The 26,457-nt window shown below is 40.8% G+C and overlaps 1 protein-coding gene across 1 annotated transcript in view; it reads left to right on the top strand.

The window, feature by feature from the left end:
* ATXN10 (ataxin 10) overlaps window positions 1-26,457 on the top strand; it is a 162,101-nt gene that overhangs the window by 21,851 nt on the left and 113,793 nt on the right. Inside the window, exons 3-5 of the mRNA XM_055329051.1 lie at window positions 4,582-4,664; window positions 17,575-17,671; window positions 19,266-19,424. Of these exons, the coding sequence (XP_055185026.1) occupies window positions 4,582-4,664; window positions 17,575-17,671; window positions 19,266-19,424 (339 nt within the window). The remainder of the gene's footprint in view (window positions 1-4,581; window positions 4,665-17,574; window positions 17,672-19,265; window positions 19,425-26,457) is intronic.

Below are 26,457 nucleotides of genomic sequence, written 5' to 3'. Positions count from 1 at the left end.
ACTACCCCAAGACACCTGCCAACCCTGTTGCGTGTGACTGTCCCTTGAGCAGCCACGGGACCTGGAATGAGGGCCTCAATCCTTCTGAGAACCAGTCTTCTCCTCTGTACGTCAGCGCAAGCAGTGTCTCCCACCCAGGGCTGTCGGGCGTTTGAAATGAGATCACTTACATGATTGCCTACTGTGCTGTGCACCTGGTCTGCCCCGGAACTGTGTTTCTGCTCCTCAGGAACTATAGCGCAATAAAAGTATGGTGATGATATAACTGTCTTAGAAATTAATTTCTTTTTCTGAGTGTAAAAATAATATGTACACTATAAAAATTCAAACTTTGCAAGAATAAATACTGTGGTGAATGAAAAAGCAGCTGTCTTGTAGCAGGGCCATCAAAGCAGGCACTCTATGTGGCCATGGTATATGTGTCATGTGCAGCCATGGTTGGGGAGAAACGAAAACGAACATATGAAGACGTTACTTTTTCTGCCTCTTTACTTCTAGGACTAGATTGTTATTCGCAGTTGATTTTTAGCAGGAAATTCCAACCAGGTAGGACATCAGCTCCTGGAAAAATCATTTTTCCAGTTAGAAACACAAAACATTCTACGCTGACTCTAACAACAGTCACTTATTTCTGAGCCTGTCAGGATTCAGATTGCAGCCATTATGGAGTTTTCTGGTGCTTTATTTTAAGTTAATAAGGAGTTAATCAAAAGGTGTGATGCTAAGGGATCACAGGCCTAGATCCCTTTACATCTTCTGAGTGCTGCCCATGTGTGGACTTGGAGTTATATTTTGTAGATGGACTGGGGTATAACCGCAAAGCAAATATTCTGAGTCCTGTGAAGTTTCAGGAAGTACTCAAAACTGTCCAAAGCTGTTAGCTCCTCACATCAGTATGACCCCTATTGTAGGGGTCACTGTGGCTTTACTGTCAGGAACCAGGTGAATGGTTTAGGCTTTGAGAACTCTGTCCCTAAGAACTTAGAACACTAAGTTCTGTCCTAGTGTGAAGGCAGCCACAGAGAATATGTAAATGCATGCCCATGTCTGTGATCCAGGGCAGCTTTTTTTGTGAACATTGAAGTTTGAATTTCATAAAATCTTCATGTCGTGAAATTATACTTTTCTTTTTTCTTTGGTCGGTCTCTCTCTCTCTCTCTCTCTCTCTTTCTCTTTTAAAGTATGTGGCCATATAGAAATAGCCAGTGGGTGCATTGGCCTGGTAGCCTTCTGTATGCAGGTGTAGAGGCAAGAGCAGGAGAAGTGGTACAGCTTCTTTTCTGGGAGGCAGGCACTGAGCTACTTTTCCTACCAGCCTGATAAGTAAAGAACAAGGGAGCAGTGGCTCTCTGACTCCCTGGCCTTAGGGAAGGGAGAGAGGATCCTGCTGTGGACACACCAACCCTGACCGTCTTGTTCTTTAAGGAGTGAACATCTTGGCTTAATTCTGATTCATGTTGAGAAGTGAAGGTAGGGACCTATATTAGTTTCCTTTGCTGCTATAACAAATAGCTTCAAACTTAGTGGCTTCAAGCAACAGAAATTTATTATTTTGTAGTTAGAAGTTGAAAATTAGTCTCAGTGAGCTCAAGTGAGCCTACCAGTAGGGCCAGTTCCTTCTGGGGTCTCTCAAAGAGAATCCATTCTTCTGTTTTTCTGTCTTCTAGATGCTGCCTATGTTCTTGGTTCACAGCTCCATCCTCCCATGCTCAAAGCAACACCATAGCATCTTCCAGTAACTGTGACTGACCATCCTGCATCCCTCTGATAAGGACTCAGAATTACATGATGCCTACTCAGATAAGCTAGGATCATGTCTCCATCTCAAAACCATTAATTTAATCATATCTAAAAGGTCTCTTATGATATTTTCTGACCAATTTTGATATTCAGCAGCATCTGGATGTCCAGCAATTCAGTTCTATTCTGACAACCACCCACCTGGAGTCAGAGACATCAGATTCCGTAACTTAAAAAGCTCAGTCCCATAAGACAGCACCACATCAAATGCAAACGAGGTGCCCAAGCTACATTCCTGCCTAGCTGGCTATAAATTTGGGGATTCCCATGACACCCCTCAGGTTTGATCACCCAATATAATGGCTCACATAACTCAGGGAAGCAGTTTACATACTGTTACCAGTTTACTATAAAGGGTACAACTTAGGGATAGCCAAGGAGAAGAGGCACACAGGACAAGTGGGTAGCCACAGAGCATCCATGCCCCCCTGGGCATGCCACCATCCTCCTAGCACTGATGTGTTCACCAACTCACACAGAAATTTTCCATACTTGTCATTTAGTAGGGGTTTTTATGGAGGTTCCATCACACAGGCTTCATTGGTAAAATCATTGTGGGTGATCGAACTCAATCTCCAGATCCTTCTCCTCCCCAGAGGTCTGGAGGTTTGGGTTGAATGTTACAGCTCCGTAATCATTTGGTTGGTTCCTCTGGCAGCCACACTCCAATGTGAAGCTACCTTAGAGGCCCAGTGAGAACCACATATCAGCATAAACATAAATGTTGAAAGGGGCTTGTTGTGAAAAACAAAAGATGCCTTGTCACACCAGAAATTCCAAGGGTTTTAGGAGCTCTGTGACAGGAATGGAGGACAAAGATCACAAAATATATTTCTTAGCATACCACATCTCTTTGGCCACGTTAGATAGCGTATTAACAGGTTCCAGGGTGTAGTGTGTGGGTGTGGACATTTTTGGAAGGCCGTTGTTCCTCACCGTGGTCCACCTGTGGCGTGTTCAAAGGTCATTCAAAGATGAATTCATTGCTTCTTGAGGCCCCACATTTCTGACCCCGACAGCATCAGCTCAAGTCCAGAATCTCATCTAAGTCTCATCAGCCGAGAAGTCCCAAATCTCATTATCCAGTTGTTTAAATTACTTAGGGGTCAGACTCTGGATGTGCTCCCATCTGGGACAGAATTCCTCTTTGTCTGTGTGCCTGTGGAACTGGACAAGTTCTCTGCTCCCCAAATGCAGTTTGGGGGCAGGCCTAGGATAACCATTTTAGACATTATCCTTTGAAAGAGGAGAAAATTGAAGGGAAGAGGAATCACTGATCCCAAGCAATTTCCGAATCACGTTGGGCAAATCTCCGGTTTTAAGGCCTGGGAAGAATTGTCTGTGGCTTGCGGCTATGCCCTTGGCCCTGGCCTCAGAGCCACCCTTCCTTTTTCCTGAAGGGAGCACATGTATTCACCTGAGTACTTCGAACCATCAGCTTACTTCCTGCCTGGAAGTCTGGCTTTGGGAGTCTGATACTTTTTTTTTTTTTAATTTAAAAATTTTCATCTTTCCTCTGTGCATTTGTCTAAGCTGGCAGAGTTTCTACCAGTAAAACATTTTCAGCAACCTTGTAAATCTCACATGTATGTCATGGGAATTCCCACCGTTAGACTAGAGGGTCCTCCACAGAGCTTTGCTCCATAACCCCTTCTTACTCCTGGGTTCTGCCGAGCTTACAGAGGGCAGTGAGTCACACCTTAATCTTTTCAAAGAGCCGCTCCTGCCATGGGACTAAACACTATCACCTTTTGATTCTTCCAGGGCACCAGGAAAAGGTTATCCAGCCAGCCCCTTGGCTTTCTCTGCGGAGCACACTTTCTTGCCAGTGACTGTCTCAGTTTTAGCACCTTTTGCCGTCTGGCTAGACTGAGAATTCCCCGAAGCAAGACCTGGTTCCCTGTTCATCTCTGTTACCTCTGCCCCTGGCATTTTATTAGATGATCACACCGTCAGCGTGTGGTTTGGAAATGTGCTCAGCTGAATATCCCAAGTTCATGATTTTGCTGAGCTTCTGCCCCTGTGGGGAAAGGATCCCCTTTCCCCGTTTCCTAGTGCTAGGTTCCTCGATTCATCCTGAGCCCTCACGGACCGTGCCTCTGGCAGCCAGAAAAGGCATCAGAGTGTTTCAGGTGCTGCTCACTATTCTTCCAGCCCCTGCCCACCACCAGGTTCCTGCCAGCTTCCCCAGCCACTCCCACACGGTCAGATGTTTATAGCAGCACCACTGCTTCCTCTGCCCAAATCTGGATTACTTTCTTCCTGCTGCTGTGATGAATTACCAAACACTTAGTGGCGTGAAACAACACAGATTTGTTATCTTTCAGTTTGGGAATTCAGAAGGCTAGAATGGGTCAACATGGCTGAGTTCCCTGTGGAGGCTCTAGGGGAAAATCCATTTCCTGGCCTTTTCTAGAAGCTTCTAGAAGCTGCCTACGTTCCTGGGCTCACAGCCCCTTCCCTGATTCTGACATCCTCCCCTCTCGTTTTCTTCTTTTAAGAACGCTTGGCACTGTTGTGGGCCCACCTGGCTAGTCCAAGGTCATTTTCCCATCTCAAGATCCTGAATCTACCGATGACCTAAGGTCCCCTTTGCTGTGGGATGTGACACATTCACAGGCTTTCGGATTATGATGTGGACAGCTCAAGGGGCCACGATTCTGTTTACCACACACACCGTGACCCAGAAGTCACAGCTCCATTCCCTGGATCATCATTTGAAATGCAGGTTTAAGAAAATTAATGGGTTTGACTTTGTCTTTTTTTAAAAACGTTTTACAGGAACTTGGATACAATTGGCGTTGCTGTTGATTTGATTCTTCTTTTTCGTGAACTGCGGGTGGAACAGGAATCCCTGTTGACAGGTAATTTGCAGTATGATTCATGGGTTATTTGTACTTTTGAAAAGGATTTAAAAACCACAACTTTGAGTTAAAGCAAATGATTTGTATTTCATGATACAGAGACACTTATTCAGTGATGTTAGTGAATTATCATAAAAGAAAGTTGCAACAACTTCCTTTCCTTGCTCTCCTGTGGGCTGAATTGCACCCCCTGACTCTCCTCAAGTCCATATGGTAGAGTCCCAACCCCTAGCACTTCAGAATGTGACTGTATTTGGCGACCAAGCCATTAAAGAGATAAATAAGGTGAAGTGGAGTCACATGGGTTTGCCCTAAGATTATGCCTGCTGTCCTTGTAAGAAGAGGAGGTCAGGACACCGACACGTACAGAGGGATGATGACATGAGGACATGGGGACAGGACCACCGTCTGCAAGCCCAGGAGAGGGGCCTTAAGAGGAGTGAGCCTTGCCCACACTGTGATCTTGGACTTCTAGCCTTTACATTTGAGAAAGTAAATTCCCACTGTGTAAGCCACCCAGTCTGTGGTGCCATGTTAGGGCAGCCTGAGCAGAGTCGTTCAGTGTCTCTCGGTACGTGTGGATGTGGCGTGCCTGTTCTCAGTGCTGGGTGTGATCCGAACGGTCACCAGAGCAGACAGAAAAATCTTTGCCTCTGCGTGTTTACGGTGCAGTGACAGTATGTTACGTAAGTTAAATATATGGTGTGACCAAGGGGGAAGGAGGTTCTCATTGTTAATAGCTGTTGATAAGGGATTAACAGAAAAATGAAGCCTCTCAATTAGAAGACCAGGAAGCTTTTCTAGACTTTTTGGGACATTTTTGGTTCTTAAACTATTAACATCCATACTTGTCCTTCAGACAGGTTATTATTGTAATATGACAGAAAACAGAATTTTAACTTGCAGTTTCTTTTTCCAGTGATTTGAGATACTTATGGGCAAACCTCAGTCATTTAATAATAAACTCTTATTGTAAATGTCCAGTTTATAAGATGTACTAGATTGTGGGTTAGAGGAATTCTTTTTAATAATAATCGAACAAATGCTTCCTCTAAAGGAGAAGCCTCCAGCTGTTTGTAAAATATGATCTGATTTACAGATTGATTTCCATATCTGTCAGTGCCGAAACGGGCTGAACAGTGAGGCCTACTGCCCTTCATGTTGCTATACCTGCTGCTGTTGGAAGCAGGTAGAGAACTCGAGGTGGCAGTCTCTTCACAGGTGGAGAAGCAGAGGCTCCGAGTACTGTGGGCTGCCTCAGGTGTCAGAGGTGCTGCCCGGTTTGGTTTAATTTTCCTTCTATTCTGTGGGTCCTTACCATTCTCATGTAAAGCTCCTTTATTCAAATTCCTGTGTCTTTCTACTTGTTTTAGAGTTCTTCCTTTGGGAAATTTTAACTATCTTTTCAATTAATTAAATGGTCTAAGAATTTCCACACTAAGTGTTTGCTCTACTTTTTTTTTTTTTTTTGGACAGCACTAATTTCTCAGGTATTGTTAAGAAACCAACAGGGTGTAGGGCTTAGTTGGAAAGTATTTTTGATATCTGTTTAAGGGTCTTTTTGTAGCTCCATTTTATGATACAGCGGAAGCCTCAGTGATCAAATGGGGGAAGAAAAACCAGCAAAAATCCAGATTTCACTCTGTCCCATGGAAAAGCAGCTATTTTTGAAGACTGTGTGTGGTATGGTAATTCAGAAAGAGAGTTCAGAATGTACTGCATTTTATAATTACTGAAAAATACTGATGTGGTGGATAGTGTGTCGCTGGCAGCGCCGATGCACTGTGGTGGGCAGGAGTGGGTTTCCCTGGTAATGATGTATTCCTAAATAAGACACCCAAGAGGAAGCACTACATGAACGCTGTGATTAAAGAGCCATCAGAGCAAGCCAGCCCTCCCCTGGCGCATTGAGCCCCATCCCCGTGCGCCCACTGAGTGCCTTTTCTCCTGAAATTACCCTTTCCCTCTGCTCCCCGTCCTTCCGTCAGCACATAATGTGCCCTCCTGTCTTCCCTGGACTCCATGGGCCGCTCTGCTCCATCCCAGATCAGCCACGAAAGACATGTTGGTTGTGTGGTGTTTATCTGATAAATACTGTTTCACGGGATTGATTTTTCTCTTTACTGAAGCAAGTCCATGACCTCACAGAATACTGAAAGGAGCTGATTTTTGAAAGTTTTTATGACCCAGTTTGTCATTGACGGATAAATGGATTGTGTGGTTGGTGGTCTGGCCTCTCACTGATCCGCGCTGACCAGCGGGCACGTCTTCATGCACCTGTGTTGTGTTGGTGTGTTCAGAACAGTTTGCAGTTTTGGCAGATGCGGTTGTGTTAAGTTTAATTAAGTAATCTATTTTTTACTGACATGAGATTCACACAGCATACAAGTAACCACTTTAAAGTGAACAGCAGAGTGGTATTGAGAGTGTTGGCAGTGTCATGCAGCCACCACGTCTAATTGCAGATATTGTCATGGCTCCAAAAGGAAACCCTCTACCCACTGAGCAGCTGCTTTCTGTTCTCCCCTCCCTTGCATTCTCTGCCTGTGGATTTACCAATTCTGGATTTCTCATATAAGTGGAATCAGAATTAGGGACCTTCCTTGTCTGGCTTCTCACACAAAGCAGAGTGTTTCAGAGTATACACATGTTGTCACACGTATCAGTGCTTCATTTTTCTAGATGACTGAATACTACTACATTGTGTGCACAGACCATATTTTGTTTATTCGTTTCATCAGTGGTGGACATTTGTGTTGCTTCTACCATTTGGCCCTGGCACCACTGTTCAGCTGTTTCGAACAGCGCTGCTCTGCACATGCCTGTATACATATTTATTGGAGTATCGGCTTTCTGTTCTTTGGGGTATATACCTAGCAGTAGAATGGCTGTGGGTCAATTTTCTATTTAAGTTGATAAGGAAATGCCCAGCTTTCCTCAGCAGCTGAACTCTAACATTTTTACCAACAACGTACAGCATTCTAGTATCTCCACATCCTTGCCAGTGTTTGTTTTCCTTTTTGGGGGGTTATAGTCACCTGATGGTTGTGAAGTGGTATCTCATTGTGGTTTTGATTTGTGTTTTCCTCATGATTAATGATGCTGAACATCTTAGGTACTTGTTTTGGCCGTTTGTAAATTGTCTTTGGGGAAATGCCTTTTCAAGTTCTTTGCCCAGTTTTTAGTAGGGCTGTTTATCTTTTTCTGGTTGAGCTTTGTTTTTTAAGATTTATTTATTTATTTATTTGAGAGAGAGAGTGAGAGTGTGTGAGCATGGGGAGAGGCAGAGAGAGAGAGAGAGAGGGAGAAACAGACTCCCCACTGAATGTGGAGCCTGATCCAGGACTTGATCCCAGGACCATGATCTCTCAGGAGATCATGACCTGAGCTGACGGCGGATGCTTCATTGACTGAGCCACCCAGGCACCCCTGCTATTAAGTTTTAAGATTTATTTCTATATTGTGCATACTAGCAATTTGGTGGAATTTGTAGATCCACTGGGGAGACTGCCATCTTACTGATAATGGAGTCTTCCAGTCCATGAGAATGGGCCGCCTTTCCCCTGATTTAGGTCTGTACTTTCCAGTTGTGTCAGCTTTACATAGATGAGCTGTGTTTGTAGGCAGAGTTGGAAGGATATTACCGAGGTGAGGAGGGGAAGGGAAGTTAAATCTTACTTCTCATTTTTGTCTTGAAAAGGGCAGTTAACAGTGTTCCTGAGTTTGTTTGGAATTCCATAGTGAAATTTGGATTCAACAATGAAACTTAGAAAAAATTTATAGTATGTTAGTTCAAGCCTAATACAAGCCTTTTAAAAAGTATTCTGGTTCTTAATAAAGCACCCATATTGTGTTGTGACTGTTTCTCTGTGAGAACCTTATTCTTGGTGGATTTTTAGCAGTGTATCTGTGCCAGCGTTTTGTTACCATTCTTGAGGTAAAAACTGTAATTACATTGTCAAAATAATATTTAGAGTATTATTTTCAGAGAATAATTGCAGTGGTGTGACGAATATATTATGCTCATCAAATTTTATGTAAACACAAGCATGAGTTATTTTAATTGAATTATTGGTGTTGTTTTTGGCCTTTATTCGTTTCTAATCTGTAAAAATAATGTTGGGATTTTTGAGGGGCTTTGTAACATTTGCAGTATTTACACAGATCACTTGATAAGCTGTTTGGTAAAAGTAAACTGTCATTAGTACTTGTATGGAGTTTTCTTTTCTTGCTGCTGGGACATCTTTAAACCTTTTCCTTCCTGGAATTGTGTTCTGATTCAGAGTGCTAATTTTTAGTTGCCTGAATGATTGTTAGGTCAGTTAGCTTTCAAGCCAACTTATATTGTTGGCTTTTGTGTGTGTGTGTGTTAAATTAAAATCTACAAGGGTTTGAGTGTTAATATTCTAAAATAGTAAAAAAAAAATAGTCATTTTAAATTGTGACTTCAGATTAAAAATGAAGGTATAAAGTTTCATTATAAGCATTTTCTATAATTTCATTATACTTTTTAAAAACTCAGAAAAATGGAGAGAAAAATAATTTCCATGTATATGCAGGCTGCTTGAGAAGAACACTTGATTTTTTTGTCTTTTTTCAGGATTTGTCTGTATGGGAATGAACATGTACTTGCAGTTCTGTGTTTTGCTTCTTGTAGGTTGTAATGTTAACTTAACTCTGTGCTGGAGTCCTTGTTCATCATTTTCTTGTCTTTGTATTTCTTTGTGTTCTTAGTAATTTCCGTAGTTGACCACAGTTCCACAGCTCCCTGAGCCAGTGATTGCTGGGTTACTGTGAACACCTGAAGATCACAGGCACATCACTCACCTTATCTTTCCTAATCTTCACAGTTCCTCTGCCTTGGAAGTATTGGGGGAGCAGCCCATTCTCTGGTTAGGCTGGTGTGAAGGGAAGGCCACATCCCAGGAGAGTCTTGAGGCTGGGGGGCCTAGAGCTCTGAGGCTGGACCAGCAGGCCCACCATACCCGCCCCTCTTCCAGAAAAGCAGAGGTCTAGAAATGGAAAGATGTCGGGAGTGCCCTGCTCTTAAAATTGCCTCGTGGTTGCTGCCTGGTGGGAATCCTTTCGTGGAGCAGAATTTTTCATTTCAGCTCCTCCTGATTTTTACCTTCCCTGATCAACTTGGATTCCTGGTGGGGAGAAGAGCTACCTCTTGTTTTTGCCAGTCCTGCTGCTTTGGCCCTGGGGCAAGCTTTGTGATCTTAGAGCTTTGGTTTGGTCTTGTGTCAAAGGGCTGGAATATTAAAGCCAACGCATAAGGTTGTCGTGGGGATTAGAGGAGATCGCACAGTTAGAACACAGTGTCTAGCCCCTGGTAAATACCCAACAAATGTTAGCCACCCCTTTTATTACTACCGCCTGTTGACCTCATCCCTCGGTTCTTAATGCTGTTCTCATGTGGGTATTTGGTTCCCCAGAAGTGTCTCAGTCCCTTTCCACTCACGATCTCATCACATGCCATTCCGCCTGCATGGGCTGCCCTGGCCCCGATGTGAACCACTTTAAAACCAGTGAGCAAACAGTAGGGTGCGGGTGTTGACACCTCAGCATGCATGCCAGGCATAGTTGGGGCATGGCCCTGGGAGGCTGAAGCTCCGTCAGGCAGTGGCCTTTTAGGTATGGGGTGTGTCCTGAGGAAGGGGCTGGGACAGGGGTGGGCCTGCAGGGATTCATGGTCGTGTCTGGTTACTGCAAAGCACAGAAGTATTTTAAATATTTCACCGATGAGCATCACTCTGCCCATGTGAATTGTGTGAATGTGAGCTCACTTGAGGGCATACAGCCTGCTCCAAGCTTTGGCTGGGCCACCCTAGCTGTCGACCTTGGGTGATTTATTTAATTACTCTGTACCTCCATTTCTTCATCTGTGAAACGTAGATAATGCTGTCTGCCTTACTGCGAAGCTAGAATAAGAATCCACGTAAATCACATGTGCATATCACGTTAGTGGTTGCCTAATCCTAGATACTGTTTTGGTTCTTAGGCTGTCTCAATTCAGTTCAAGCTCACCCCTCTGTCTCTGTTTTTCTATTGTGTTGCCAGGGCCAGGAGTCCACAAACCCACCTGTCCTTTGCTTTCTGTTAGATTCAGCTAATAAAGGATGCTGGTGGGAGGCTGGCGGGCAGGAGAAGGGAATTAGGGACTTGCACCCCCATTCCTGTCTCTTTTGGAAAATAGCAGCTACTCCCCGCTTCCAGCCTCCCTGTGTGATCCCGGGAGTACTGTTACCAGTTGGTCAGGGCCCTTCCCGAATCCCACTTGGAAGTATCCTCCGTGCTTCCGAGGCCCCTGCAGGAGCTGGGCAGCCGCCTCCCGCCGAGGCATGGGTTTTTGCCCCACACAGCCCTTGCTGGCTCCCATTTTTCAGAACCTGACCTTCCCATTTGTGCCTTCACTTCCAAGGTTGGTGGCTGTTTCCTGCAGCTGTAATCTCCGTGTCACCTCGGTGTTGCCTGTGTAGTTTAATTCTTTATATTGTGTTTTCTTTGGTGAAATACGTAGTCTTGTCCACCTGACTTGATCCTGACTTGTTTAGCTAATCATTGTGTTCTAAGGTCTATGCCTGATGCCCTCTTCTCTTGCTTCTACTCTGCCCTCTCTTACTCCCTCCCACCTTCCTTCTCTCCATCCTCTCTACCAGCGAGGGCATGTCTAGGAGATGACAACCACAAAATAACTTGAACAGAGAAAATCTAAAGAATTGCTGACTATAACAAGAGTTTGAGAAACCTAGGGATTGACTATTAAGTGCAGAGAATGCCAGAGAACACAGGATTGCTGATATGTCGAGCAGCCAGGACCCCTAGGGCTGAGATGGGTGTCCAAGGGAGAGACTCCCCTCCCGGCAGGTCTGAGATCCAGCCCTCCTTGGAGAGGGCATTGTCTCAGCTCACTGGCTGGTAGAGAGGTCTCTGACAGGTGGTGTTGGAGGAACTTGCTGGAAATCTACCCTCTGGTGTGCAGGGGAAGTCCTTCACGGGGAGTTTCTTTGAAGTGTCCTGGGGAAGTTTTTGGCTGCTGGATACTTCTGGTTGTGTCACACTCTGCAAGGGCTGATCAGTCGCATGCTAATCGGCATGCTGCCGAAGCCTGGCCAGATGAGCCACCCAGAACCAGGTGCCTCCCTTCCTCCAGCACCCATCCCTCAGAGGCCTCTGCGGACAGAGGAGGCTGAACTTAGGGGGCACAAAGGAGAACCAGGGGAAGGGCCCACCTTCACTTTGGCAGAGCAGGCAATGGAGGTTTTACAAGGAGCTCTGAGGCTCTGTCCAGTACCTGGTGTTCACTCAGAAACCTTGTAAACCCAGCTGGCCCTCAGAACTCCCGGAATCTCTGGGATGCACAGAACTGGAGAGACCCCCTTGTTGTTTGTTCTCCTCATTCTCACAAATGCTTGATTACTTTCTGACTGATTTTTGCCAGTCCAGTGGTGTGTAGTAGAATTTTGTGGTTTTCCCATGGCGTTGAGCACTTTCTATATTTTGCCTTTTGGATATCTTTATTAAGTGTTGTTTCAAACTTTTCCCCCATTTTTCTGTTGGATTTGTCTGTCTTTTTGACTGATTTATAAAAAGGCTCTCTTAATCTGTATATAAATCCTGTGGCAGTTATGTATTTCTCTTACATGTTCATTATCTCTTCTATTCTGAGGCTAGTGTTTTTTAAACTCTCTTTATGATGTCTTTTGAGAAAAAAAAATGTTCTTAGTTTTAGTGTACTCTAGTCAATGTTTTTCTCTGGTATAATTTTCTGTATCTTGTTTAAAATGTCTTTCTTATTCTGTGGGGTTGTTTTCTATTTTTACATTTTTACATTTAAGTTAGTACTTGGAATTGAATTTTCTGTGCTGTGTGAGGAAGGAATCCCAATTTCCATTTTTCCATACTGGTACCCAGTGGTCCCAGTGTTATTTTTCGAAAAGACCATCGCTTGTACTCAATAATCTGTTGTTGTATCTCTGTTGTTAATCATGCCAATTTAGATTTTCATCTGTTTCTTGTTCTTTTCTCTTTTGTTGGTCTATTTATCTCTTCCTGCCCCAGTACCGCACTGTTACCTACAATTGCTTACTGTTCTGTGAAAACACATTCTCTTACCTAGTGATTTTCAACAGCGTCTCAGCTATTTGCCCTTTGTACAGTGACAAATTTTAGAATCATCTTGTCAAATTACACAGACACCCACAGAAACATATACACATCCTCTGATGTGTAAAATTATACACATGCACACACACATATACACCCTGTTGGGATTGAGACGCAGATTGCGTTTAATCTCTAGAGAAAAATGAATTCCTTTAATCTGTGAACATGGTGTAATTCTTCACTCAATCAAATTTTAGAATTTCTTTTTTCTTAGTGGCATTGTACATCACTTTTAGTTACATTTTCATGCTTTTATACATGGTCTCTCTTCTTGATTTTTTTGGGGGGAGGGGCTTGTTCCCTATATCTATGGAAATATTATTGACGTTTTAATTTTTTTTTTAAGATTTTATTTATTTGAGAGAGAGCAAGCATGCACACGTTGGGGAGGGGCAGGAGGAAGAGGGAAAAGCAGGCTGCCTGCTGACCAGGGAGCCCAACATGGGGCTCTGAGATCCCAGGACCCTGAGATGATGATCTGAGCCAAAATGAGATACTTAACTGAATGAACCATCCAGGTGCCCCATTTTTTAATACTGACTTTGCATCCAGCAACTTTTGTGACTCTTATTAATTCAAACAAAAAACTTACCCACTTAAAAATATTTTCCACGTACATTAGAAATGACATCAACTATGGAAGAAAAATAGATAGTGCCTCTTTCCCAGTGTTTGGCCTTCCTTTGTCTTGCTTGCCTGGATTTTCAGTAGAATGTTGACTAGAAATGGTGACAGCAGGTACCTCTGTCTCCTTCCCTTTCAGAAGGAACTCTCTCCAGTTGACTATTAATTATAATGTGTGTCTGTGGATTTTTTTGTTGGATACCCATTTTTAGGTTAAAGAAGCCCCCTTGTAGTCTTTGGTGGCTGGGAGTTGTTTTGTTTGTTGTTTGAAATAATGAATAGGGTGTTGAATTTTATCACATATGTTCCCTGCTGTATTTGAGATGATCATATGGTTCTGTCCTTTGTAGGTTCATGTGGTAAGTTATAAATTTTGACTTTGTGACATTAAATGAACTTGCAGTACAGGTCTAAGTTCAGCTTTATCATGCTGTGTATGACTGGATTCATTTTGAAATATATTCTTAGTATTTTTTACATTCTGTTATCTTCTGTTTTCCTGCTGTGCTTATTCTGACTCGGATATCACTGTTACGCGAGCCTCCCCACCTTGGTTTGAGGGTCTTCTCTCTTGTTCTTTGCAAGAGTTGTGTAAAATTGGAATTATTTCTTCCTGGAATGTGAATGGGCAGTAAAGCCGCTTGGGTCTAGGATTATTTTTTTGGTGGGAAATTTTCTGACTGCCAGTTTGATGATCTTAATGGTATAAGACTCTGCAGGCATTCCCTGAATATTTTACAGAGGTGGTTTTTGTTAGCTGTATTCTAGAGTTTTGTTCATTTAATTTAAATTTTCAAACAGTGCGGCATAATGTTATTTGTAATATTTTCTGACTATCTTTTTTGGTGTCTGTAAGATCCATGGCAGTGTCTCTGTCATTTCTGAAAATTTAATATCTTTGTTCTTTGTGCTTTCTCTCCTTTTTGATCAGTTTTCCCAAAGATTAGTCAGTTTTGAGCTTTTTGAAGAGTCACATAGTGGATTTCTTGATATTTTCTTTGATTGACTGCATTCACTTCTAATAATTTCTTGCTCTTAATTTTTATTTTCCTCCTTCACTATTTTGGGGTTATTATTCTTTTTGTAGTTTCTTGAAGTAAATGCTTAGCTCATTTATTTTCTTCATTCTTCTTTTCCAAAGTATGCATTTTAAAGCTAAAAATATTCCTTTGTGTATACCATAGTAGCTCCATCTAGAAGCTTTGGTTTCTGGAATTTGCATTAATGTTTGGTGTGAAATACCATATTTCCATCGAGATTTCTTTTCTGTCCCCATAGGTTATTTAGGGTCTGTCTTCTAATTTTAAATGGGATTTTTTTCTAATCATTTTTGGGGCTTATTTTCCCCAAGTAATTGTATGTAAACATAATTGTGATGTAGTAAATGAGCATTGTATGTATATCAGTTTTTAAAAATGTGTTGAGAGTTGTCTTTTGCTCCATTATATGGTGAAATATTGTTTTACTTTTTGCCTTATGTCCTCAAAAAGACTACATATTTTGCAGTTGAAAAATTTTTTTGTTTTTACCAATCAACTTCATGTATAACCAAGGGGATGGGATATTCTGCTAAGCATGAGATTACCATGTTGGATTAATACAATCACAGGAATAAATCCAAAATTGTGATACTTTATAATTGTGTGACTTTGGTCAGGTTCCCTATAACCTCTGTGGGTCTTGGTCTCCTGTGCTCTCTAATGAGGATGAGAATACCTATCTCAAAGGTAGGATTCTCAATGAGGATTTACACAGTAAGCACTCAGGTTGTCTATTTAGAATCTCTGACCACAGGAACAAATGTGTTTTCATGTAACATTTGGAAATTGGACTTTTTAAACCAGCATTTATCAGTCCCTGTTGTGTATGGTGGCCAGGTGTTGTGTTCCCTCCTGGATGCTCAACACTGTTGGTGGGTTCCCATGTCATCCTTACCATAGTACTAACAAAACAGGCACTGTCCACGTATTATGGTGAAGAGCTTGGATTTCACAAAGGTCAGATACTCGCATGGGCTCACACTAAGGTGGGGATTGCATGTAGGTCTGTTTTCTGGTCACTAAACAGTTCTGTTGTACTGTTACTCTTCTTTTCTTTAAATAGACGATTATTCAGAGCAGTTTTAGGTTCCCAGCAACAGTGAGAAGGTACGGAGATTTCTCATGTATCTCCTGCCCCCACACCTGCACAGCTTTCCCCTGCTGTCAATCTCTGGCTCCAGAGGGAGAGCTGACCCTGTGCAGTAGGTTTGAACTGCTCAGCTCCGCATATATACTGATGTGTTAGAGAGCAGCACTGTAAATGTATTTTCTCTTTCTTACGATTTTCTCTAGCTTTATTAGAATACAGTATACACTACATATAATGGACAAACCGTGTGTTAATCAACTGTTTAGGTTATCAGCAAATCTTCTGGTAGGTTATCCGTAGTTAAGTTTTTGGGGAGTCAGAAATCATATGTGAATTTTTGACTGTGTGACCATGTCCATACCCCAACCCCCTGTGTTCAGGGACTGCCTTTTATTACATTTGTTACATTTTTATTACCAGAGTCCATAGCTTACATTATAGTTCATTCATGGGGTTTTACATTTTATGAGTTTGGACAAAACTACATGCAGTGAGTGACCTGTATTCACCATCATGATACCGCACAGAGTAGTTTTCCTGGCTTACACGTTCTGTGTTCTCTGCCTTTCGCCATCCCTGCCCTTACCCCGGCAACTGTGGATCTTTGTAGTGTCACCATAGTTGTGCCTTCTCCAGAAAATCATAGTTGGAATAGTACAGTATGTGGCTTTTCATTGACCTCTTTCATTTGGTAATGTGTGTGGTAATGTGTAAGTTTCCTCCATATCTGTTCATGGTTTGATGACTCGTTTCTTTTTAGTGCTGAATAATATTTCATTGTCTGCAGGGACCATAGTTTATTCACCTACAGAAGGACATCTTGGTTGCTTTCATTTGGCAACTACAAATAAAGCTGCTGTAAACAATGTGCAGAGTTTTGTGTGTATATACATTTTCAGTTACTTTGGGTGAATACCAAGGATTGTGATTGTTGGATTGTACATTAAGAGTATGTTTAGTTTGGTAAGAAACCATTGAACTAAACTGTCCTCCGGAGTGGGCTGCACCCTTCTGTGTTCCCACTGGCCATGAATGAGCGTTCTTATTGCTCTACATCCATGCCAGCACTGGGTGTTGTCAGCATTCTGGATTTTGTCCAATATTCTGCAGTTTTATTTGGTGAAATATTCTAAATATGTCAACTAGGTTATTATTAAATGCTATTAAGATCCTTTAAATATACTGATTTTTTGTCTTCATGTTTTATAAGTTACCCAGAAAGATGTATAACTACTGCCAAATTTAATTGAGGATTTTTCTCCTTCTCTACCTTTGTCAGTTTTTCTTTTATGTGTGTATATATATATATATTTGAGGTCATATTATTAGGTGATTGCAATTTAAAATTGTTACATCTTTCAGGTGAATTAAGTCATTCTGAAATGACTTTTTTTTTTAAGTTTATTTTCTTTTGTAATCTCTACACCCAACTTGGGGCTCAAACTCACAACCTTGAGATCAAGAGTTGGATGTTCCACTGACTGAGCGGGGGAAGGGGGGGGTGCTGAAATGACTATGAATAACAATCTCCAGTAATGCTTTTTGCCTTAATGTCTATTATGTCTAATTTTAAGTGGTATATGACTTCCTTTATAGGCTGGTATTTGCTTAATGTATCTTTTTACTATTCTTTAACTTTCAGTATTTCTATATTCTTACATTTTAGATGTTTATTTTAAATAGCATTAAGTTAGATTTTAAAAAATCCAGTCTAAGAGTACCTGTCTTAATTGGAACATGTAATCCAGTGATATTTATTATAAATTAAAGGTTTATTTGTGTTTATATTTACAGTCTTTCTAAGAAGTTAATTAATTTTATCTAGAGTACATTGCATTGTGCCCAGAATTTCATTGAGGTGAGAGACTTGTTAGAAGTTAACAGAAACTTCTTGTTTATAATGTGGGTTTTTTTTATTAAGATATGTTTATTCAATGTGTCAAAAAATTTTTAAATTATATCTTTTTTACTTTTTATAAATCCTTAGCTTTCCGCTGTGGCCTGCAGTTTCTAGGCAACATTGCCTCGCGGAATGAAGATTCCCAGTCTATTGTTTGGGTGCATGCTTTCCCAGAACTCTTTTTGTGAGTATATTGATAAGAGGTTTTCTGACTTCTAAAAAGACCATGGTTCTATCATTTCATATACATGAAATTCAAAAACTAACCTTTGACAAGAGAACTCAGAGTGGTTTTGTTGGTGGGTCTAGTTGTAGAGGTGCCCTGGGCTCTGTGTAAGGGCTGATGTCAGGATCAGATAAACTTGATATAAGCAGATACAGCTCACTGAGTCTATAACCGGCTTGCAAATTCCTACAAATAATTAGAGTTGAAGGCACCAAATCTTTACGATTAATGATAATTAAGCTTGGGTGGAAGGAAAGCATTATGGAATTCAAGCTCCAGAGATAGAAATTACTCATTTTTGAGAATTCATGCTTCTAAAACATTTTAGACACCTAATATCTGTGAGGTTCTGAGCTGGTAAGTGGAATATGGGTAATATAGATATGTTTATTACTCCCCAGAAACCCATGCTTTGTTGGGGGAAATAAAGGAATAGGCGAGCACACCATAGTGTAAGAACAGATACAGTGAGGGTCAATCTAGATATCACAGAAACATAGAGGAGAGGCTGTTCAACAGGGCAGTCAGAGAAGTTACGATAATTTACACGGCAGTTTTTTTGTTTTTTTTAAAGATTGTATTTATTCATGAGAGATACACAGAGAGAGGCATAGGGAGAAGCAGGCTCCCTGCAGGGAGCCGGATGCAGTACTCAATCCCAGGACCCCGGGATCACGACCTGAGCTGAAGGCAAATGCTCAGCCAGTAAGCCACCCAGGTGCCCGTGAGTGGTGGATTTACTGATGGCATCAAATCCAATCCTCCCTGAAGCCCCTGAGATAGGCCACGGAGGTCATTGTCTTCCATTTTTATATCAGAAAACACATGGAAGGAGGTTATTTGACTTCACATATATCTGTGAGACAAATATAACCAAATTTGAATTCCTGCTTTGGGAGGCACTGGCTTTGTGCCCTTAGGCAAGTAAAGTCAACACAGTCTTTGTAATATAAGGATAATGTTTCCTCCAGAAGAGTATTATGAAGTTTAACTGAAAAAGCAAATCCTGCCACGACCCATAATATTATTGATAGTCGATAAATCATTGACCTTCCTGAGATCACACAGCTGATGGGGTAGGGGGTGAAGCAGGACTCCCACTGGGTCTCTTGGCTCCACATTCTCTTTTGCCAGTATACCGTCTTTCCCCCTACACGTTCTGTCCCTTATAACTAGTGAAGAAATGCCTGTAGTTAAGGGCGTAGTGTGTTTTGCCTTTGATCTTTTTTTTCTAGCAAGAGTGAAAGTCTTAGTGCTTTATAAATGTAATCCTTTTATCTTTTTCTTTAATTGGATGGTATTTGCTTTTTACTTTTGAGTCTTAAGTTAGCTGCATTTTTAATATTGGATGCTTTGTGCTGTGACTCATTTTATATTGCTATTTTTACAGTAAATGGTGTACTTGTTTCAAAGTGTTGTAATTCTTCATCAGATCCTTAAAAACATAAGTAGGCACTCAATTTGTTAATGGGAGGATTATTATGTATGTATCATAATCATATTTTATCATATTGCTGAGTAGGGCTCACACCATCATTTCTTTATTTGGAAGGTCTTGCTTAAATCATCCCGACAAAAAAATTGTTGCCTACTCATCAATGATTTTGTTCACATCCCTGAATTCTGAAAGAATGAAAGAACTGGAAGAAAATTTGAACATTGCCATCGATGTCATTGAAGCTCACCAAAAGCAGCCTGAATCTGAATGGCCGTAAGTATCTTGTTAGAAATTTGATTGCTTAAGAACATCCCAACAGATCACTTTCCTTGCAGAGTAAGAGTTTGAATTATAATAACTGAACAATGAAATAAAACTTAACACATGCTGACAAAGTAAGAAAAGTTTCTCAGCAGCACCTAGAGGCTGGGCAGAGGTGAAGTGAGGTTGTGAGGACTGGGACACAGCCTGAGAACACACAGCCCTTCTGGGGCGTCCAGGTCAGGCTGCTGTGGCTGTACCAGGTGGTTCATTAAGGATCGGATGTTGATATGAGTCTTGTGTGCTTCTGTTCAGATGAGATAATCACTGTCATCCAGATTGTTGTGTCTGTCCATCCCCCATCTCTGTACATAATGCTTCATTTCTCTCTCCTTTGCTTTTAAGATTTTTCTTTGTCTTTTCTGAAGTTTAATTATGATGTCTTGGTATGGATTTCTTTGGGTATACCTTTTTTGGATTCTCTTGACTTTTTGAATCTTTAAGTTTCTATTGCCAAATTTGGGAGAGTTTGCAGCCATTATTTGTTCGAATACATTTGCAGCCTTGTGTTCTTTCCTCTGTTCTGAGGGCCTTGTGTCAGGTCACAGAAGGCCAAGGCTGAGGCTGACTGTGACTGGTAAAGATACCACAGGCTATTGTTAGATTTAGACAGTTTGTTACTTCTGTGGACAGTGAGAAGGAGAAGCCCTGATCCTCTTCCCACGTGCTGACAAGGGGCCAGAAGACCAGGGTGACCATTTGGAGATGCCCCGTTGCTTGGAGCACTTTCACATTCTGAGGGGGTGGGCAGATAGCTCTGTATCTCATCAGAAGGGCACCTTATCTGACTGTCCCTGGCAGCCTCCCATGGGGCAGGAAGGACACCGCCTCAGACTTCCCATCCTTGAGTTCTGGGAGGATCTCAGGTTATTGGGCTTTTGTCCATGTGGCCTGTGTGCACATGTGGGAGGCCACTATGGCCCTCGGAGCGGTCCCTGTACTCCAGTGACACAAACTTTAGTTTTTTCTTGTTGCCCTACAGCTCCCTGAGGATCTGTTCAGGGTCTTTGATTTTTTTGTGTGTCTTGACTTTGGGTTTTTTTTGCATTCTGTTTTCTCTTTTATATCAGCACCTCACTGTCATTACTGTAGCTTTGTGTAAGTCTTAAATCAGAAACTCTTTTTAAGTCTTCCAACTTTGTTCTGTGTTTTCAAGATTTTCTTTTTTTTTTTTTTTGTTTTCAAGATTTTCTTTGGCTGTTCTGGGTCCCTTGTGTTCTATATTAATTTTAGATCAGCTTTTTAGTTTGTTCAGAGAAGCAGCTAGAGTTTTGATAGAGATTATGTGGATCTGTAGATCAGTTTGAGGAATATTACCATTTAACTAGATAGAGTTTTCCAATCCATGTGTTAGGGGTATCTTTCCATTTATTTGGGCCTTATTCAGTTCCGTCATGTGTTAGTGTATAAGCCTTTACATATCTTTAGTTCAGTTAATTCAAAGTATTTTATTTTTGGTACTATTTAAAGGGAATTGTTTTCTTAATTTTCGTCCATGGATTGTTAATGGCAGGTGTATAGAAATACGATTGATTTTGTTTGTTGATTTTATATCCTGCAACCTGAGCTGAACTCATTTATCAGTTCTGATAATCTTTTGTGATTTTTATTTTTATTTTTTTAGGACTTTATGTAGGATCATGTCATCTGCAAAGAGATAGTTTTCCTCTTTTCTTTCCAATCAGGTTCCCTTTCTTTCTTTTCCTTACCTAGTTGCTCTGACTAGTCCCATGCTGAATAGATGTGAAGAACAGACCTCTGTGTCACACTCCTGATGTCAGGGGGAAGGCTTTTACCACCTAGTGTAAAGAATGGCTCTCCGTGGTTACCCTTCCTCAGGATGAGGGATTTTCCTGTACTTACTCTTAGTTCTTTGAATGTTTTTATCCTGAAGGGCTGTTAGATTTTATCAAGTGCTCTGCATCTGTTGAGGTTGTTGTTCCTTTTCCTATTACTATAGTGTATTACAGTGATTAGTTCTGTTTTATTTTTATATTTTTCTGAGAAAGATGGGGAGAGCGAGAGTGAGTGAGCAGGCAGAGGGAGAAGGAGAATGTATAAGGAGACTCCATGCTGAGAGCATGGAACCTGACATGGGGCCTGGTCTCATGACCGTGAGATCACGACCTGAGCCTAAATCAAAAGCCAGACACAACAGACTGAGCCACCCAGGCAAATGACTACTTGTCATTTCTGGGATAAATCCTACCTGCTCATGGTATATAATTTTCATATGTTGCTGGCTTTGGCTTGCTCATGTTTTGTTAGGGATGTTTGTTTCTGTGTTGATAAGGCATATTGGGCTGTAGTTTTTTTGGGGGGTGCCTTTGTCTGGTTTAGTATCAGGCTAACACTTGCCTCACAGAATGAGGTAAGAGGTGTTCCTTTCTCTTATGCTTTTGTTTTTGTTATTGGGGAAAAGTTTGTAAAGGATTGGTGTTAATTTTTCTTTAACTGTTTGGTAGAATTAATCATTGAGGCCCTCTGGTCCTAGGCCTTTTTTTTTTTAAATTGTGGGGAGTTTTTTGATAACTCATCCAATCTCAGCTTCTTATAAGACTGTGTAGATATTTTACTTCTTCCTGGGTCAGTTTGACTAGTTTGTCTCTTTCCCAAAATTTGTCCACATGGCTGAGGCAGTCTGATATGTTGGTACATAGTTATTGATATTACTCCCTTAGAATCCCTTTTATTTATGTGAGGTTGGTAGACTTGTTCCCTGATTTTAGTAATTTCAGTCTATGTTCTGGTTATTGTAGCTTAATTTTTGTCAACGTTTGCTTTTCTCAGAGAACCAACTTTTGGTTTCATTGATTTTCTTTTTCTTTTCTTTTCTTTTTTATTTTCTTTTCTTTCCTTTCCTTTCCTTTCCTTTTTTTTTTTTTTCTGTTGATTTCCTATTCTCTATTTCATTTATTTCTGCTGTGATCCTTATTTATCCTTCCTTCTTGCTTTGGGTTTAGTTTGCTCTTCTTTCAGTGAAGAAATTAGAAGGTTTGGTTATTGATGAGATTTTTTTATGTAGGTATTTACATTTATAAATTCCTTCCGAAGAGCTGCTTTAGCTGTATCTCACATATTTTCATCTTAATCCATCTCAAATTATATCTAATTTCCCTGTGACTTTTTTCTTTGACCTGTTGGTTATATAGGACTTGTTCAATTTCCCATGTTTGTGTATTTCCTGAATTTCCTTTTGCTATTGAGTTTTAGTTTCATTCCATTGTGGTTAGACAACACACTTTTTAAAATTCTGTTTTTAATTTTTAAATATAGTGTGTTTTATGGCCGAGCACCTGGTGTGTCTTGGAGACTGTCCCACACGTGTTTGAGAGTATTGCAGATTTGGGTTTTGGTGAGGTGCTGTGTAGACGCCTGTTGGCCCTTCTGTTTCTTGGTCTTCTATACAGTACACCTGTTCTTCTCATTCCTGGAAGCAGACTGTCTTCTGTTGCTCCAGTCAGATCTGTTGGCTTTTGTATGTATACTCTTATTTCCAGGCTTCGTTGTTAGGTACACGTATATATTTGTAACTGTTAGGTCTTAAGGAGTTGACCCCTTCATCGTTGTAAAAATCACCAAAAATGATTTTTTGTCATGTTCCTTTCTTTCCCTTAGGATGTATTTTTATGCATGTTTTCACATAGTGGTCACCGCGTTCAGGGCATACATAAGTTGTGTATCCTGGTGGGAAGCCTTGAGCTGCCAGCAGTGCATTTGCATTCCAAAAGCGAGGTATCAGCTTTCTTAGTTTGGGTCTCTTTAAGTGTAAACTTTGTTATTCTATTGAAATTATACCTAATTTTTAAATTATTTATATTTCTGAACGTTTATTTGTATTTGAATTACCATTTGCACGCAAACACAAGTTGGTGCATGAAAACATCCTGATACTGCGCTTGACTTAGATTACCTGCCTCTGGATGCTGATGTTTTGTAAGCAGGGTGGATGAATCATTAGCGTCTGCTTACTTAGAAAAAATTTTTATAGCCAAATTCTTTTGCTTTTGTTAAGTATCTTAGATCTGTGTGTTAGCCACCAGTAATCTAGCAGCATGGAGTAAAGGGCAAAAGATGAAATCCACTTCAGAATAGCTCAAGTTAGAGTTCTCAGAGGCCAGGAGGTGAAGTAGCCAGGAAAAGGAATGGGAAGTCCTGGGAGTAGCTGATGTCTTCCACCACACATCACTGACACCAGTTTGTGTGAGAGGAACTCTGCATTTGCTAAGCAAAATTGCATCATGAAATACAGGTGTACAGAAATATTTATTGCAGGTTTGGTTCCAGATGCTGGAGCAAAGTGAGTCAAATGAAATTTTTGGTTTCCTAGTGCATGTAAAAGCTACATTTACACTATAGTGCGATTTAGTAAGTGTGCAATAGCATTATCTCTTATAAAAACAGTGTACATACCTTAATTTGTAAACACTTTATTGCTAAAAAAATGCTAACCATAATCTGAGCTTTCATTGAATGATAATCACTGATCACAGATCATAAAAAATTATAATAATAAAGTTTGAAATATTGTGAGAATTACCAGAGTGTGACCAGAGACATGAAGTGAGCAAATGTTAGACAACTGGTCCTGAGAGACTTGCAGATACAGGCTTGTCGCAATCCTTCATTTTGTAAAGGACACATTACCTGCTTAGCACAGTAAAGCACGATAAAATGAGTTGTGCCAGCATCCAGAGGCTTCTGACAAAATTGTTGCTTTTTATTGTTAAATATGAACCCATCTCTGAAAATTAGAGAGCACCCACTCTTTGCCCTCCCACCTGCTAACATTATGGGATTGATGAAAAAAAGTACAAAACTGCATGGTGTTAGAATTCATGGGTTTGGTGTCTTTTCTTGGAAAAGGACAAATGTAAGGTTTCAATAACCGGGTCTTTTTGTTTAGGTACACCAGAAACACAGGAAAAGTGTGGGCGCATTTGAATTATTGGGATAATGTCCTTCTAAAAATGTTTGCTCCTTTTGTTTGTAGGTGTGAAAGATGTTTTCATGCTCTTAGATAACCCGAGATGAATCCAAGGGTTGGGTTTGGGCGTTTGAATTCATCTAAATCCCACAGCCCAGAGAAGGTGCCTTGGAGATCCTGGCTGGCTGTAATGTCTTTTTCAGAGATTATAACTCATTTGTTTTCTAGTAGAATTTTCTGCCTTACGTTACTCACATTCAAGCCCCAGAAGCTGTTATTTACCTGTCTGATAGGAGATACTTTTTAGTTGCTCTGTGAGCTTTGTCTAGATTGCCGTAGGAAGCAGCTTGCGGGTTGGATTTCCCAGAAACCGGAACAAATAGGAGAGCATTCATTATCTGGAGCATGTCTAAATCAGATTCTTCATTTCATTAGTGAGGTGTAAAAAACATTTTTTAGGTTTTCACAGTTACCGAAATCTATTTCATTCATAAGTGTAGCATTGATATTGTATGCTTATATGGAAATAGAAATAATAAATAGCTCTCATTTGAAAAATTTTTCCCTAAAACCTTGACTTTAGGAATACCTCTGTTTACCAACGGCATACTGATCTTTTTTTTTTTTTTAACGTATGTTCCTTGAAACTTCGAGATCGCTTTTGACACTTTCTACATGGCATAGAAACCCTGCACTGCAGATGATAATTAATCTGTCTGTAACTGTTCACATGCTTTAATACCAGTGATAAATGAGGAAGTTCAAGAGAAAGGAGGAGATGGAAAGAAAGACCTTCATGCATTTTGGGTTTTAGCCAGTATGGAAAATGATGTAAAAATGTGGTCAGTGCTTTGGCATCAACAGCTTGATTTGTGAATGTTAGCTTTTCTGTAATCACATTTAAATGATGAATTTTAAGATTAGACTCAGGAGTTTTGCCTCTGACGGCCTGCATGAGTCAGTTTTGGCACCAGAAACAGAAAGTAGTAGCTGAAGCAAGCCTGTGACCCTTGTGCACACAGAGGGACAGAATTCAACATGTGTGTGTGCGTGAGTGTGCGTGTGAGAGAAATTCAGGACTTAGCAAAAGTATCACATTTCTAGTTTTTTCTTTTTGTAAAATAAATCTGTTTCTCTGTTGCCCCTTCTACTCCACTTTCTGCCTTTGCTAGAATATATTTGTGACACTCCCCCAAGACCATTTGTTCTATTTTCCATAAAGTTTGGAGTGTTATTTGAATCTTACGGTCTCTGGATGTCCTTGTGGCATTTTAGGTTTCAGATTAGTGGGACCCCACCTCCCTCACACAGTACTGCCACAGAATTTCTGAATTTACAGACATAGTTGTTCTGCAAAAGAATTTAATCACAAATTTAGTCTGTAACTTAGAAAACATTGAATGTGATTGGGTCTCTCATCTTCGTCTTTGGTTTCCCTTGAGCAGATGTTTGGTGAGAAAGTAAATGCAGTGAATTCTGAGTGAAAGTTGAGAATTTTACTTGTAACTTTATGCAGTATGCTGGGATAGAGAATGTATTATTTTTAAAAAGGCAATTTCAGCAACTAACACAAACTTACCCATAATTGACAGTCATGCACTTACCACTTTCCAGTTGCAAAAAAAAAATCTCTCCCTCCCGCTGGCATCTCATCCTCATTGCTTTGTGTGTGTATTTGCCATATTCTACACTAATTGTTATGCCATAAGGTGATGTAGCAAAAAATTCCAGTTGTTTGTATGGATGTTCATACAGAATGCTTTCTTCTGCCTTTTGCTTAAATTGAATGTGACAGTTACTCTTGTCTTCCAAACAGTTACAGTAAAAGTGCCCCTGTCTTCACTCACTAGTGGAATTTCCTCTTATTGAGTGAAGAAAAGAATGGAGAGGGCACCTGGCTGGCTCAGTTGGTGGAGTGTGCAACTTGATCTCGGGGTTGTAGGTTTGAGCCCCACTTTGGGTGTGGAGGTTACCTAAAGATAAAATCTTTAACAAGAAAAAAAAAATGGAGGAATTTTATCCTTGACCATTTTGAACTGAAGTCACAAGAAGAACCAG

Source organism: Nyctereutes procyonoides, unplaced genomic scaffold, assembly GCF_905146905.1.
Source record: "Nyctereutes procyonoides isolate TBG_1078 unplaced genomic scaffold, NYPRO_anot_genome, whole genome shotgun sequence".
NCBI lineage: Eukaryota > Metazoa > Chordata > Mammalia > Carnivora > Canidae > Nyctereutes > Nyctereutes procyonoides.
This window is presented reverse-complemented; position numbering and strand designations above follow the sequence as displayed.